Here is a 15142-nt window from a genome sequence, read left to right as displayed (position 1 = left end):
GCTATGAGTTACTGATAAATTGCTGTCAGTCTTTTCCATCCAGTGCTGGGTGTCATGTGTTCACTCATCTTGTGCTGTTTAAGGAGCAGGATCCCTCCTTCATTAGTGGGGTAAATGGGAGGCGATCAGAACACCACCTACTTTTCTCCAGTGGTAATCTAGAGCAGCCTTCTGTATGTTTCCTGGTTATTCCCTAATACCTCCTCTTCCTGTTCTTAAATGCCAAAGCATTTTCTATATTATACTTATCTCTGATTATTTCATGATAATACACATTTTTATTTAGTTTCTTTTGGCAGATAATACATTTTTCTCACACAGATCTCTTTATCCTGTCCCTTCTAATGCTGCTTGTTTTTGCACTTCCCTCAGGGGGATTTTATTGGCATAATCCTTTGAGCATGAATTTATAGTTTCAGGAGTCAGTGACATTCAAGGATGTGTCTGCAGATTTCACTTGGGAGGAGTGGCTTCGTCTAGATTCTGCTCAGGGGAATCTGTATGGGAAAGTGATGCTGGAGAACTACAGGGACTTGGTTTCACTGGGTAAGGACCTCTTCTCGTAACTCAAAACCTCCCTGCTGGCAGCCTTCCCCACCTCCTGACACCTTGTACAGCCAATGAAATTCAGGAATCTGCACTTGTAGTCCTGCTGTTATAGGTCACTGTTTTAGGGTGTTCTCTTTGGATGTGGGCTGGAAAATGGAGCCGTCAGAAGGCCTGAGGGGGAAGGGACAAGGACAGGTGCTGGGAATGGTTTACTCCATTCAGAACCCAAATTTAGTGTCTCCTCCCCAGCAGGGCATCGGCTTTCCAAACCAAATGTGAGTTCTCAGCTGGAACTGGAGGAACTGAGCCAGGTGACAAAAGAACTTCCAGCGTGCCTCTCTCCAGGTGAGTACTGGGTGGCGGGAACTGGCTACCTGAGTGTGTCCCCCCCAGAAGAAATCACAGTGGAGCTCCCTGGGTCTCTAGGAGAGGCTGCACCACCACCAACGTGTATTCTCTCAAATGCCTCCACCTTACTCATGTCGCTCATCCTCTTGCAAAAGTCCTTACCAGGAAGGGAGGGAATCCTGGATGAGGATTTAAATGAGTTATTATATTCGTAGCACTTATTAATTGCCTTGAACATCAGCAAATGTTAGCAATTATTATTTCCTCTTCTGTCTTCATCTGTACTCCGAGTCCCTTTCTGGCTGTCTCTATATTCTCTTTCCTCTGTTTCCTGAGTCTTTCAGCCATACCCTGTATCCATAGCTTTCTTTTCCCTCATTCATTTAAAGCTTTGTCAGCCTTTCTAAAGGAAACTAACGTTGATTTGCATACTTGTACACGTGTTTATAGTCTTCATTTAAAAACAAATGAAGGTGACTTTAGCCTTGTTATTTTCACTAGTAACCTCACATCTTACATATTCCCTTTCTTGTTCCTATATTTTTAATCTGCATCCGGATCTTTCTCCTCTAAGCATTTAATGCATTTAGTCTTTGTTATCTGGTTTCTAATCCCCATTACAACTGAAATTTCTCTGTTAGATGTTATCACTTTTTCTGAAAAAAAAAAAACACATTTTACACCCTTTTATTCTCTACTCAATATGAAAGCATTTACCACTTCTTCTTAATATATTTTTTAAATTAAAGAGATAGACACATATTTTTTGATCTCTGGATAGTGTATGGCTATCAAGTATAAAGCAATAAAAGAAATCAGTAAAATAACATATTGATAGGAAAAATAGAATCTTCTGAACATTGCTGCTGGTTTCCAGTTAGCTTTCTGTTCTTTAGAACAGGATTTTAAAGAATCACTGGTTCAAAAGATGTATTTTGTAGGGCTAATGCTACATACTGCACAATTTTGGATATTTTATGATCCCTTAAGGTAGCTTTAAGTGCCTTTACTATATAGATTTCTGTGGATTTGATTACTATTGCTATTTTTATTTATTCTTATGTAAATGACCTATTTATTCAACAAATATTTTGTGAGCACTAGGCCCTGGCCTGTGGTTATAGCAATAAACAAGACAGGTGGTTTCCCCATGGAGCTTATTAGTCTAGTGGGAAGACGAAAAATTAGTAAGGAAATAAAGCAGGGAGGGAGAAGGGACAGGAAAGGAAGGAGGAAAGAAGGGAATGAATGACTTAGAGTCCCAGGGCCATGTGGAAAAAGCAAGCAGCATAGGGGAACTAGAGCAGGTAACAGAAGCTGTGTTTTATTTATTTATTTATTTATTTATTTATTTATTTATTTATTGGTGGGGTTTTTTTAGTTTTTTTTTAATGTTTGTTTATTTTTGACAGAGAGAGAGAGAGAGAGAGCGAGCATGAGTGGGGGAGGGGCAGAGAGAGAGGGAGACACAGAATCCGAAGCAGGCTCCAGGCTCTGAGCTGTCAGCACAGAGCCCAACACGGGGCTCGAACTCACAGACCACGAGATCAGGACCTGAGCCGAAGTCGGATGCTCAACCGACTGAGCCACCCAGGCTCCCCAGTATTTATTTAATGTTTATTTTTTTTTTTTGAGAGAGAGACAGAGCGTGAGCAGGGAGGGGCAGAGAGAGAGGGAAGACACAGGATCTGAAGCAGGCTCCAGGCTCTGAGCTGTCAGCACAGAGCCTGACTCGGGGCTCAAACTTATGAGCCTTAAGATCATGACCTGAGCCTAATTCGGACACTTAACCCACTGAGCCACCTGGCACCCCACAGAGGCTCTGTTTTAGAGGGAGTGATCAGAGAGGGTGGATATTGAACAAGTAGCTCACAAAGTGATGGGCTGTGTGGGAGAACATTCTGGGCATAGGGAACAGTAGTAGGTGCAAAGACTCTGTGTTTGGCTGCATGGCCTTGGCTGAAGGGAAGAGTGCCATGAGATATGACGATTTCCTTAAACTTATTGTGTCAGTCCTTCTCTGAAAAATGTATTTCTATTTTTAAATTTCTGTGAGCCTTCTCATTCTGAGTTTTCCTTCCTTCTTATAGCAATCTTTTTAAAAAATGGTTTTTTAACATTTATTTATTTTTGAGAGACAGAGAGTGAATGGGGGAGGTTCAGACAGAGAGAAAACAGAGAATCTGAAGCAGGCTCCAGGCTCTGAGCTGTCAGCACAGAGCCCGACGCAGGGCCCAGACCCACAAACTGTGAGATCATGACTTGAGCCAAAGTCGGATGCTTAACCACTGAGCCACCCAGGCTCAGCAATCATTTCTAATGCATGCATTAATTTCTCTTGTCTGTAGGGGAATATGTTTTTGTTTTTTTGGTACATGTGTGCATCATTTCCCCCACCTTGTTCTGTAGATTACTTTAGTGGGTTTATATATGCTTTTTTCATGATCTCACTGTCATTTTGGTGGGTTTTCTGAAGGCAGCAGAGGTAAACACATGTATTTTTGATCCTGGGTTTTCCTCTCCTTTACCAATCTTCAGATTTCTCCATTGGGCTAAATCCTAAAGAGTCTTCATTTGTTTATGATTGCATTTCACACTGTATTTGCCTTGTCTCTCTGAATGTCTGTCTAGCCACTAGTGCAGGGCTTACTGAATTGTCAGGATTGAGCTTACTTTTCTTTATATCCCCTGCCTGGCACATTGCCTGCCAGAACAGGCACTTAATATATGTTTAAATGAATATGGAATGATATCATGTAGACTTTTGGGAAAGTAGGTGAAAATATAGATTTAAAAGTTATAATCCTGTTTGTGACATTTGTATCGATGAGTATCACTAATTAACAGGAAAAGAGAGTGAGAAAGGCAAAGTAGCAAAGCAGTAAGGATGGGGCGTTAAAGGACAAGGAGATTGGCTTGGGGCCAGAGATGCTCCAGCGAAGGGGACAGCGAAGGGGACAGAAAAGAGTAGTCCAGAGGAGGAGGAGAGAACTTAGGGAGAGCCACGGGAAGAGAGAAGCAGCGGGAGTGTGCAGGTGCGCTCTAAGAACTGGAGGGTGCTGTGGGCCTTCGCCATAAGGACGCTGAGGACGTGGCCTTGGGGAAGAGCACTTGTAGTGCAGAGGGAACTATGCTGTGGGTAGATAAGTAAAGATGTTTCAGACTGTCATTTCAACAGAGTTAACTTTAGAGGAAAAGGAAGAAAGGGCAAGAGCTGAAAGAAGTCAGAGGTCAAGTGCCTCTGGTTTGTTCACCAGCGAAGAGACTACTGTGTATTTACAGGAGCAGAGGGGAGAAACTGAAGACCCAGAAAAGTGGAGCAAGAGAATGATAACCAGAAAACTGGTGTGCAAACGCCAGGTCTGCTTTTTTCCAGGTTTTCTTCGATGTTACTGCCAGATTAAGTGATCATTTAGTCTTCTTATCCTGTCCAAAACAAGACAAGAAAGCGTCGAGGACGGGGTGCTGTATTCGGCTCTTGCCCAGCCACCATGACTCACTCCTCATAACCCTATGGGGTAAGTACTGTCAGCCCCTCTCCAAGTGCAAGAGATGGGCTCAGAGGGGGAATGACATGCCAGAAGTTGAACACAGGATTCTTATTTTGTTTTGTTTGTTTTCGCCTTCGGGTTTAATGCTAATTCTAAAAAAAAAAAAAAAAAAATCGTAACTTTCTTTCCTTGCCTTGCTGTCACTTCTTATTTCCAAGTATCTAGCAAAAAATGAACTTCTACATCCTGGCCCAACTTTCCTTTAAAAATTTTTTTTTTTTTTTTACATTTTATTTATTTTTGAGAGAGAGACAGAACACAAGTTGGGGAGAGGCAGAGAGAGGGAGAGAGGGAGACACAGAATCCGAAGCAGGCTCCAGGCTCTGAGCTGTCAGCACAGGGCCCAATATGGGGCTCGAACCCATGAACCATGAGATCATGACCTGAGCTGAAGTCAGATGCTTAACCGACTGAGCCACCCAGGCACCCCCCAACTTTCCTTCTAGATGATCGTTTTACTTTTTTGTACTAAGGTTTTCATCTATACAGTTGGTACTTCATCATTAGATTTTGCCTCTTAGAAAAGCTGAGTAGAAAATGTAAAGACAGAAATGCTGTTCCTAAAGACAGCATTATTACTAGTAAACTTGTTAATGTTGAAATAGATGGGAATTATTAGTAATATGGAAAGCAGTGAATTTTTAGCCTTTAATCAGTGGTCATTAGATTTAACTCCATTGGTGATCAGTTTTGAAGGAAAAAAATAAGAACATGTGTGAAGTATTAGAAATCTATCATCAAAGATTATGTCTATAAAATAAGAAACTGGGATTCTGTAATATTTTAAGATCTCCAGGAAGCTACCCTTCACTACCCCTAAACATAGAAACTTATTATTTGTGTTTTATACACGACTTTGTATCATTCTCAGAAATGTGCCGTGTGCGCGCATACATCTGTGTGTGTAAACACATGTACACATACACACAGAATTTATATACTGTTACAGAATCCGTATTTACCTTAATGCTAATCTGATCTCCCTAATGTTTAGTACAAATGCATTATCTTTGCCTCCGTTAGTAGGAAAACTAATCTAAAAGACCAAAATAAGTGTAGGAATATCTATAGTTCATTGATCCTCATGGGGGCAGGCCCACCCCTGCCTCAGGACCTCTGCACTGGTGGTTCCTTCTGTGTGGGATGCTCTTCCTTCAGTAGTCCTGTGGCTCCCTCCTTAGCCCCTAAAGTCTTGGCTTCAGTGTCCCCTTTTCATTGTGGCCTTTCCTGAAAATTCTATACAAAATTGTAAACCTTTCCCCTCACTCATCAAGTTCCCTGTTTCCATTTTATTGCTTTTCTTTTTTCCATAAGGTATGCCAATAAACTCCTAAGTATTTTACTTATTTACTATATTGACTGTCCTTCTTCCTCTCACGAAAACATAAGTTTCCTAAGGGTACAAATATGTTTTGTTCATTATTATATCCTTAGCACCCTAATCAGCACTTGGCTCAATAAATATTTCTTGTAGGACTGATTAATCATGTTCAGAGGATCAATCTGGTTGCTATATGCGAATGCACTGCAGAGTAGGAAGTCCAGTCAGGTGAAAAGCCAAATAGTCTGGTTGAGTGGAAGGAGTAGCTTAACTACTACGTAGGGGATAGAAGATAAAAAGAAATCGACTTGCCCTAGGAAGAGCGAGACCTGCTGCCCAAGTGCTATACCCACCCCAATTCTCTGCAGGCTCTTGGCCTCTGCTGTGGCCACTGTCAGCCATAAAGACTGAAGGATCTATATTCTCCCAAACCCTTTGGTCCTAGGGACTCTTGTTCATGTCCTGATGAGTACCAAAATTATATAAATCCTATAACTAGACATTTTAAGATCATAAGAGAGTATGAGCTATCACTTGAAAGCCCTGTTTAGGAAAAAAAGGAAAGGAAGAGAGAGCTGTATATTGTTTCACATGAAATAATAATGGTAATGATAACAGCTAACAATCAAAGAACGCTTATCCTGGCCAGGCATATCGCTGTGCACATTACAGGACCCTTATTTAATGAGGTAGCAAAATAGCAAGCATCTGAAACCTCATCCAATCTTGGAAGAGCTGCGATGGGTTTGTTTTTTTCTTTTTTAGTTTATTCATTTAATTTTAGAGAGAGAGAGAATTCCAAACAGAATCCACACTGTTCACACAGGGCCCGATGTGTGGCTTGAACTCACAAACTGAGATCATGACCAGAGCTGAAGTCAAGAGTCGCTCGCTCAACCGACTGAGACACCCAGGTGCCGTGGAAAAGCGACAGTTTTTGATCCTTAGTGCTCCAGTCCCAACCCCTCAACGTTTCACTAATTCTGAGTAAAGCTACACTAACAGTTTTGTTTCCAGGGAGACAGTTGTGAGATCTGGGAAAAATAAAAATTTCCTCCCCTCTAAGTTGCCTAATGTATTGGTCACACTTTGGGAACAATATTAAATAGTAATCATCCTTTCCTTGATGGTGTTGTTAGTATGAATTGTAGTAGGTTTTTTTTTTTTTTTTTAATGTTTATTTTTGAGAGGCAGAGACACAGCATGAGCAGAGGAGGAGCAGAGAGAGAGGGAGACACAGAATCCGAAGCAGGCTCCAGGCTCTGAGCTGTCAGCATAGAGCCCGATGTGGGGCTTGAACTCAAGAGCTGTGAGATCATGACCTGACCTGAAGTTGGATGCCTAACCGACTGAACCACCCAGGCGCCCCTGAATTGTAGTGTTTTATGTGTATGCTTGGGTACGTTACTTATAATTTTGTTTTTGAATCGGGATTGGATGTTGGACATTATCAATTACTTTTGAAGCATCCATCAGGTTGGTCACATGTCCTTTTCCCCATGACCTATTAATATATTAACAGATTCCTAATAGTGAACATTCTGGAACTCCTTGGATAAATCCTTTGTTCAAACTGAATATTTAAGTAGTATTTCAGAAGTGGTTTAGGAGTACTGTAATTACTACATCTTTCATATTTAAGAATGTTTTGGTTTTCTCTACACATGTATAGAGTACTAGCCATGTGGAATTCTTGAGTCACATCAGTCTTTCCTCAGTCCCTTGTAGACATGGCTTCACTGTCTTCTGGCATCCTATGTTCTTGGAGAGAACTCTTAGGCCAGTTATTTATCTATTTATTATTTTAAAATATTTATTTATTTTTGAGAGAGAGCACAAGTGGGGAAAGGGCAAAGAGAGGGGGAGACACAGAATCCGAACGAAGCAGGCTCTAGGCTCTGAGCTTTCAGTGCAGAGCCTGATACAGGGCTCGAACTCATGAACTGTTAGATCATGACCTGAGCGGAAGCTTGACACTTAACCAACTGAGCCACCCAAGCTCCCCTCTTAAGCCAGTTTTTAAAAAATTGTTGGTAGTCCATTTTTTTTTCTACAGCAAATCTCCAGAATTAACTTTAGATCTCCAAAACCCATGAAAAAATACTGAATCTTACTGTTAAGTTTTCTGCAGTACATAATGGTGTTTCAACTTAAAATTATTATTTTCCAAAACAGCAAATATTTTGTTGTTCTCATTTGTTTTTAGAAATGTCATACAGAACATGTAAAATGCATGTACTATTTAGCAAAAACCTACATATGCTTCTAATCCCTTTGTAAATGTTAACTAATTTTTGTTCTTACATCCACACTATGCAATAGGTGCTATTTAACTGATGAGGAAACAGGAGCACAGATAGGTTAAAAATAACCTGCACATGGTCACACAGCTAAGTGGAGCCAGGTAGTCTGGCTCCAAAGTTGTTGTCTTAACCATTATTCCACGTTGCTTCTCTCTATAGTTCATAACAATAAAGATGAATGAATAATAAGGAAAGCAAACACCCAGACACTAGAACCCAGATTTGTAACATTGCTACTATCTTAGGAATGCTTTGTGTGAACCTCTCCATTTATATCCTCCTACCTCCACCCAGGACATAACCACTGTTCTCACTTTGGTGATAATTCCCTTTCCTTGCTTTTCTTTACAGTACTGCCATCAATAAAGGAATCTCTAAATGATACAGTTTAGTCTGTTTTTCACATTTACTTAATTGGACTCTTACTATATATATTTGTGTATAGATAAATTATTCATTCATTCTTTTTGTTATATGTACATATCTTATTGTTAATGTTCACTGTCGTAGTTGGGGCTGCTATAACAGAATACCATAGACTTGGTGTCTTAAACACCACGTGTTTCTCATAGTTCCTAGAGGCTGGGAGTCTGAGATCAAGGGGCCAGTGTGATTGGGTTTCCAGTGAGGGCCCTCCTCCTGGCCCATGGACAGCTGCCTTCTCACTGCATCCTCCTGTGATAGAGAGCAGAGATAGAGGAGGCAGGCTCTGTTGTGTGTGTCACTTTTTTTTTTTTTTTAATTTTCTTTTTAACATTTATTCATTTTTTGAGAGACAGAGTGAGACACAGAGTATGAGCAGGGGAGGGGCAGAGAGAGAGGGAAACACAGAATCTGAAACAGGTTCCAGGCTCTGAGCTGTCAGCACTGAGCCCGATGTGGGGTCTGAACTCAAAAACTGTGAGATCATGACCTGAGCCGAAGTTGGACGCTTAGCCGACTGAGCCACCCAGGCGCCCCGTGTGTGTCACTTCTTATAAGGGCTTTCCCCTCATGACTTAATGACTTCCAAAGGCCCTCTTAGTATTATCTCACTGGGGATTAGGCTTCAACACATGAATTCTGAGGAGACACAAACATGAAATCCTTAACATTCCCTGATTTCTACTGTTATATATGTTTGACAGTTTAGTCATTCTGTTGTTGGTGGGCATTTGGGTTGTTTCCATTTTTGCTATTGTGTACAATGTTACCTTAAAACTTACGAATTGTGATATACCTTTGCAAGGTAGATTAAGTGTATGTACCTACTAGTGGGTTTGCTAAATCATAGTCTTTGTACCTGTTCTAAGTTACTAGGTAGTGCTAAACTTTTTCAAACATCTGAACCAAACTGCATTCCCACCAGTGGTATGTGAAAGTTCCCATTACAGAACATTGCTAAAATCTGAAGATATCAGTCTGTATTTTTTCATTTTGTTACTCAGGTGTATGTGGTAATCATATCTCACTGGCATTTAATCAGCCTTCCCCTGGTTACTGTTGAGATTGGGTATCTTTGCTAGTTTACTCACCATTATGGTTTCCTTTTCTTAAGTGCTTATTCAAGTCTCTTCCCCATTTTTGTGGCAGGCTTAGTGTTATGTTTTATAAATCTAGGTTCTAGTACTGTATGGGCCAGGTGTTGCAAAGATCTCCTCCCAGTGTGTCACTGTTTTTCCTGTTTTCTTTCTTTTGATGCCTTTGAACCTCTACATAGTTTCCAAATTTGGTATGTTTTGTGTATCATTTATCTTTGAATGAGGGCAGTTCTGTCTGGAGTTTGTATTTGTCTAAAAGTGTGAATGGATCCTCCTTTGCCCTTTATGTTGTTTACTGGGTAGCACTTTGTTCTCAAAGAGCTTTAGTTGGACAGCTGGATAGGATAGTGAGGTGGGGTAGGAGGCAGTTCATGTGTTGCCTGTTGGTATTTCACACTCAGATAAGTCCTTTCTGGGGTTACTTGGTGGTATGTGTGTTTTAGAAGTAGAGCCTGTGTGGCTTTCCACTTTTTTTCTTTTTTGTGTGTGTAAGCAGGTGAGGTTATAAGGAGGAGGTCCAGTTAGTGCATACCTCAGGCTTCACAGTAAATTCTCCTGCCCACAGGCCTTTGGTTTGTTGATTCAATATTGATCTTGGTTCTGGTAATTTTGGTCAAGCTGACAACTGATTCTCAGTTTGTAGTTTCCTGTCCTCTGCTCTCATTGCCCCAGGCCATTTTGTCTAGGATAAGAAGTGGGTTCTGAGAAAATAAAGTCTTAGTGGCCACAAGGTCCTTCCTTTTAGCCTGCTCTCAAGCAGCTCAACAGATCCTACTTTGCCTTTCCCTGACACCAGTTCACATCTTTAAGGAATGGATATTTAGGAAAGGGTAGAGCCCTTTCAGCCCCTCTTACCTAAAGAGAATGAGAAACTTATAGCCTGTTGAAAGTTGGTGGGAGTGGGGGATAACCCTTAGATTGTGTCATTCTCCCTTTAATTTCAAGTAGGTTGTGGTATTTTATGTTCCAAACAAGCATATTCCCTAAGGGTAGTTTATGTGCATTATCTTACTTAATCCTCATCATATTATTTTTTTTATCTGTGAAAACTCAAACCCAGAGAATCAAATAACTAGTTAAAATGGTAAGTTAATAGCTAGGCTTTAAGCCCAAGTATGTCTGACTCCAGAGCCAATAATCTTTTGCTGTGTCACACTGTGATGTTGTACAAAGATTTAGCGTCAGAACTAGAAACAGCATTTCAGGAGAGAAGAAACTGCTGGTGGAAATACCAGGTACAATGTGGCAGGGCTTTCTGATCTGCTCCCCCGCCCCGCCCCAATCCCACCTTGTCTGTATACTTCCCTTCATTGCATCTTCATTATTCAGCCTTGTCCAGTGGTCAGTGATTTCAGTGTCCATCCCTGCTGTGTACATAGGCTCACTCTTTTCTGTGCTTACCACCTCCTCTCGTTCTCCTGTTATTTATGGACTGGTTCACTGTTCCTTCCCTATGTTTTTCTTCCCAGTTGTAGGGACATCTTTGAAAGCTCTCACATGTGCCCTCACAGTTTCATTCTCTTATTCCCACCTTATTATACAGTTTTTAGTTTCCCAGCACAGAAACCAATGTGCATTTGAATTTTTTATTTTTTTCAGATTGGAAGACAAGACTTGAAACCAAAGAGTCAACTATAAAGCCCAATATTACTGAAGATATAGCTTATGGGGTAATAATGGAAAGGGAAGGTCTCTGGCATTCTTCTTTAGGGGAAACCTGGGAACCTGATAATTGGTTAGATGGGCAACAGAAAAACCAGGATAGACCTCTGGGCCAAGTGTCAGTTACTCATGAAGAAACCCTCACTGAGAGGAGGACATGTGGAGGTAATGAATTTGCAAGATGTTCTAGTCAGGGGTCAATCCTTGATATAAAACAAAGTATTCCTGTGGGAAAAAGGCCCCATAATCAGAATCCACATAAAGAAGACACTAAACAGAATTCTGAATTAATTAAAACTCAAAGTATGTTTGTTGGAAAGAAAATCTATGAATGTAATGAATGTAGGAAAACCTTCAGCCAGAGCTCATCTCTTCTTAAGCACCAGAGGATTCATACTGGGGAAAAACCCTATAAGTGTAATGTATGTGGGAAGCACTTCATTGAACGCTCCTCCCTTACTGTACATCAAAGAATTCATACTGGAGAGAAACCCTATAAATGTAATGAATGTGGGAAAACCTTCAGTCAGAGCATGAACCTTACTGTTCATCAACGAACTCATACTGGAGAGAAACCCTATCAGTGTAAAGAGTGTGGAAAAGCTTTCCGTAAAAATTCATCCCTTATTCAACATGAAAGGATTCATACTGGAGAGAAACCCTACAAATGTAGTGAATGTGGGAAAGCTTTTACCCAAAGCATGAATCTTACAGTGCATCAAAGAACTCATACAGGAGAAAAACCCTATGAATGCAATGAATGTGGAAAAGCCTTCAGTCAGAGCATGCATCTTATTGTACATCAGAGAAGTCATACTGGAGAAAAACCCTATGAGTGTAGTGAATGTGGGAAAGCCTTTAGTAAAAGCTCAACTCTTACCCTGCATCAGCGAAATCACACTGGAGAAAAACCCTACAAATGTAACAAATGTGGGAAATCCTTTAGCCAAAGCACATACCTTATAGAACACCAGAGACTTCATTCTGGAGTAAAACCTTTTGAATGTAATCAGTGTGGGAAAGCTTTCAGTAAGAATTCATCTCTTACTCAACATCGGAGAATTCATACTGGAGAGAAGCCTTATGAATGTATGGTATGTGGAAAACATTTCACTGGGAGATCTTCCCTTACTGTACATCAGGTTATTCATACTGGAGAGAAACCTTATGAATGCAATGAATGTGGAAAGGCCTTCAGCCAGAGTGCATACCTTATTGAACATCAAAGAATCCATACTGGTGAGAAACCCTATGAATGTGATCAGTGTGGAAAAGCCTTCATTAAGAATTCATCCCTAATAGTGCATCAGAGAACTCATACAGGAGAGAAACCCTATCAGTGTAATGAATGTGGAAAAGCCTTCAGTCGGAGTACAAACCTTACACGACATCAGAGAACTCATACGTGAGTTAAGTTTTCACTGGACCCTTCACTAGGATTAACTGTTCAGTGATAATAGTCATGTAACATAGAAACCTCATAGATGTAATGACTGTAGGAATCTTTCAGTTGAAGTATAAATTACTATATCAGATAATACAGACCACTGCAGGAAAAACCATATAAAATAGAAAAATCTTAATTCAGAAAGTAAAACTTCCTCCTTTACATCAGAAGGTTTAAATAGCTCATGTTCTAAACGAGGATTTGTGTTGAAGATAAGTTCTATTGTGTCATACTGCAGATCTCCTTTGGACATCATAGACTTCACACTGGAGAGAAAATGTGAGAGTGCTTAACTGGACAGCTCAAAGACCTGGTATGTAGTCCTCATCTGCCACTAACTTGGACAAGTCACCTACTTTCACCAGGTCATGGTGTCCTTATTTGGTAAATGAGGGATTTTGAATTTAGAAGGTCTCCAGAATCCTGATTAGTTCTAAAATGCTATAAATATAACCAATATTGGGAAATCCTTGACCTTTTACCATGTTATATATGTTATCTAGATGCTCCTAATCTGCAGTCTGGTTTCCCTGGATGTTTTGAGTCAAAAGTCTCTACCTCTACCAAATGCTATTATTATCCCTCCATTTCCCCACCCCCCACTGTTATTTTCTCCCTAAAACATAGGTTGATTGCTATTGGGTGATGAAATAACTGTACAGATCTTAATGCCATAGCATGCTGTTTTGAGTTCTCAATTAAGTCATTAAACTACTGTTAAATAAGCTAATTACAAAACAGTGTAACTTAAATATAGTCTCTAAGTACATAGGATTCAAATACATATCTTTGTATCATAATCTATCAAATTGGAAAGGAAAGGATGCTAAACACTAATAGACATGAAAATTTGACATAGTAATGAAATCTTTACAACTCAAAACATATTCAGAACAGTCATAGGTTTTATAGATCTACAGTGATGACAGCAGTTAGGACAATTTCATTTATTTCATACACAATAAGTGCTAGATATGTGATAGACATGATCAGAAAATCAGACTGGGGAAGGTATGTTCTTTGCTTTTCAAGGGCTAAACTAAGAAATTGGCAGTGGAGGAGAGGAAAGGAAGAATTCAAGCAATAAGGAGGCAGAATCTGGATAATGTGGTAATTGATGGAATGTAGGAACTTGAATTTATTTGGGTGGATGTAGTGCCATAATTAAGAACACATAAAGTTGACTGATTCTGTGGGTCAGTGATAAGTTCAGTCTGGAGGATTTTAAACAATCTGTAGGTATCCAAGTGAAGATCCTGACAGACTAAAATAACTAGCAGGGTGGTGATGAAGGATACTCTGAGCATACTGTCATCAAACAGGGTAAGTGGAGGAAGCAGAACCAGTAGGAGCTAAGAGGAAACAACAGCCAAAAGAAAAATGAAAAACAGAAGGAAAAATTAGAAGATGGTGGCACAGAAGTAAAAGAATTTTGTGTAGGGTAAGAATAGTTAATATTTTCAAATGCTTTGGGGGGTTAAAGTAAGATAAAAATAGAAAACGACCTTTGGCTTTGGTTATTGATAACCTGTTAAATATTAGTAGGCTGGAGAGTGAAAAGGACTTAGTATCTTGACTGAGAAAGACGTTTAGAAAGATAACTAGAGGGAGATTGGGTTGAGAGAGTATATCTATCAGAAGAGCTTTTTGGCTACAAATACTAGAAAGCCCAGTTAACAATCCTTACAAGCAAACAGGGATTTTTTTTTCCTCACATAACAAATCTGGAAGTAGGCTGGCATTGTTTCAAAGACAAAATTAATTCAATGCCTTGAGTTTCATGGCTTTTCCATCAGGGTTATATGATGGCTGTTCTGCTTCAAGTAAAACATCTGCATTCAAGGCAGGAAGAAAGGGTATGGGAAGCACCAGCAACATCTGTGCCTTTTGTCAGGTTTTCCCAGAAGCCCCTCAGCAGACTTCGGCTTACATTTCATTGACCACAGCTGTGTTATATGGAGGCCAGTTGCAAAGGAGGCTGAGAAAATACTCTTCCAGCCTCCAAAGTGGAGGTAGGCAAAGAAAAGGAGGTTGGAGAAAAGTGTTGATTTAGCCAATGAATAGTCTGCCAAGAGTGGGTTTACATGATCACTGAAAAGAAGAGGTATGGGAGAGTCAAAGGTGCAGAAAGGAGGGGATGGACAGCTCAAAGTGGGAAAACAAGATTGGGGCAGAGGTAGAAGCTATAGAAATGTTTTTCAACCTTTTTCAAAAGGAAGGAAACTTTTCACTGGGAGAGGTGGGAATCAAGAAATGATGGGTGCAGAAGATGTTTGTGGGTGACCATGGAGGAGGTTCGCTATGGATGCTGAATCCTTGGGCAGTTCAGTCTCTTTGGGCTATGTGACCTCTACAGTCTAACTCTTAGAACAAAGACAAAGGGGGACTGAAACACTAACCTGTATCCTCTGAAACTCAGATCTTTAATATTTGTCCCTTAC

At 40.3% G+C, this 15142-nt stretch overlaps 1 protein-coding gene across 1 annotated transcript; it reads left to right on the top strand.

Annotated features, from left to right (window-relative positions):
• The first annotated feature begins 399 nt into the window (after positions 1 to 399).
• ZFP2 (ZFP2 zinc finger protein) lies at positions 400 to 13776 on the top strand. Its single transcript, XM_042982238.1, has 5 exons — positions 400 to 546; positions 799 to 894; positions 4258 to 4415; positions 11192 to 12659; positions 12940 to 13776. Exons 4-5 carry the CDS (start codon positions 11269 to 11271, stop codon positions 12992 to 12994), a joined length of 1446 nt encoding a protein of 481 aa, XP_042838172.1. The 5' UTR covers positions 400 to 546; positions 799 to 894; positions 4258 to 4415; positions 11192 to 11268; the 3' UTR covers positions 12995 to 13776.
• Positions 13777 to 15142: the final 1366 nt, after the last annotated feature.

This window comes from Panthera tigris, chromosome A1 (genome assembly GCF_018350195.1).
Source record: "Panthera tigris isolate Pti1 chromosome A1, P.tigris_Pti1_mat1.1, whole genome shotgun sequence".
Taxonomy (NCBI): Eukaryota; Metazoa; Chordata; class Mammalia; order Carnivora; family Felidae; genus Panthera; species Panthera tigris.
This window is presented reverse-complemented; position numbering and strand designations above follow the sequence as displayed.

Excerpts from the sequence above, each read along its gene's own strand:
- ZFP2 (XM_042982238.1), top strand. The coding sequence starts at position 11,269 with ATGGAAAGGGAAGGTCTCTGGCATTCTTCTTTAGGGGAAACCTGGGAA. Across the intron at positions 12,660-12,939 it reads CGACATCAGAGAACTCATAC|ATCTCCTTTGGACATCATAG; the intron begins GTGAGTTAAGTT and ends GTCATACTGCAG.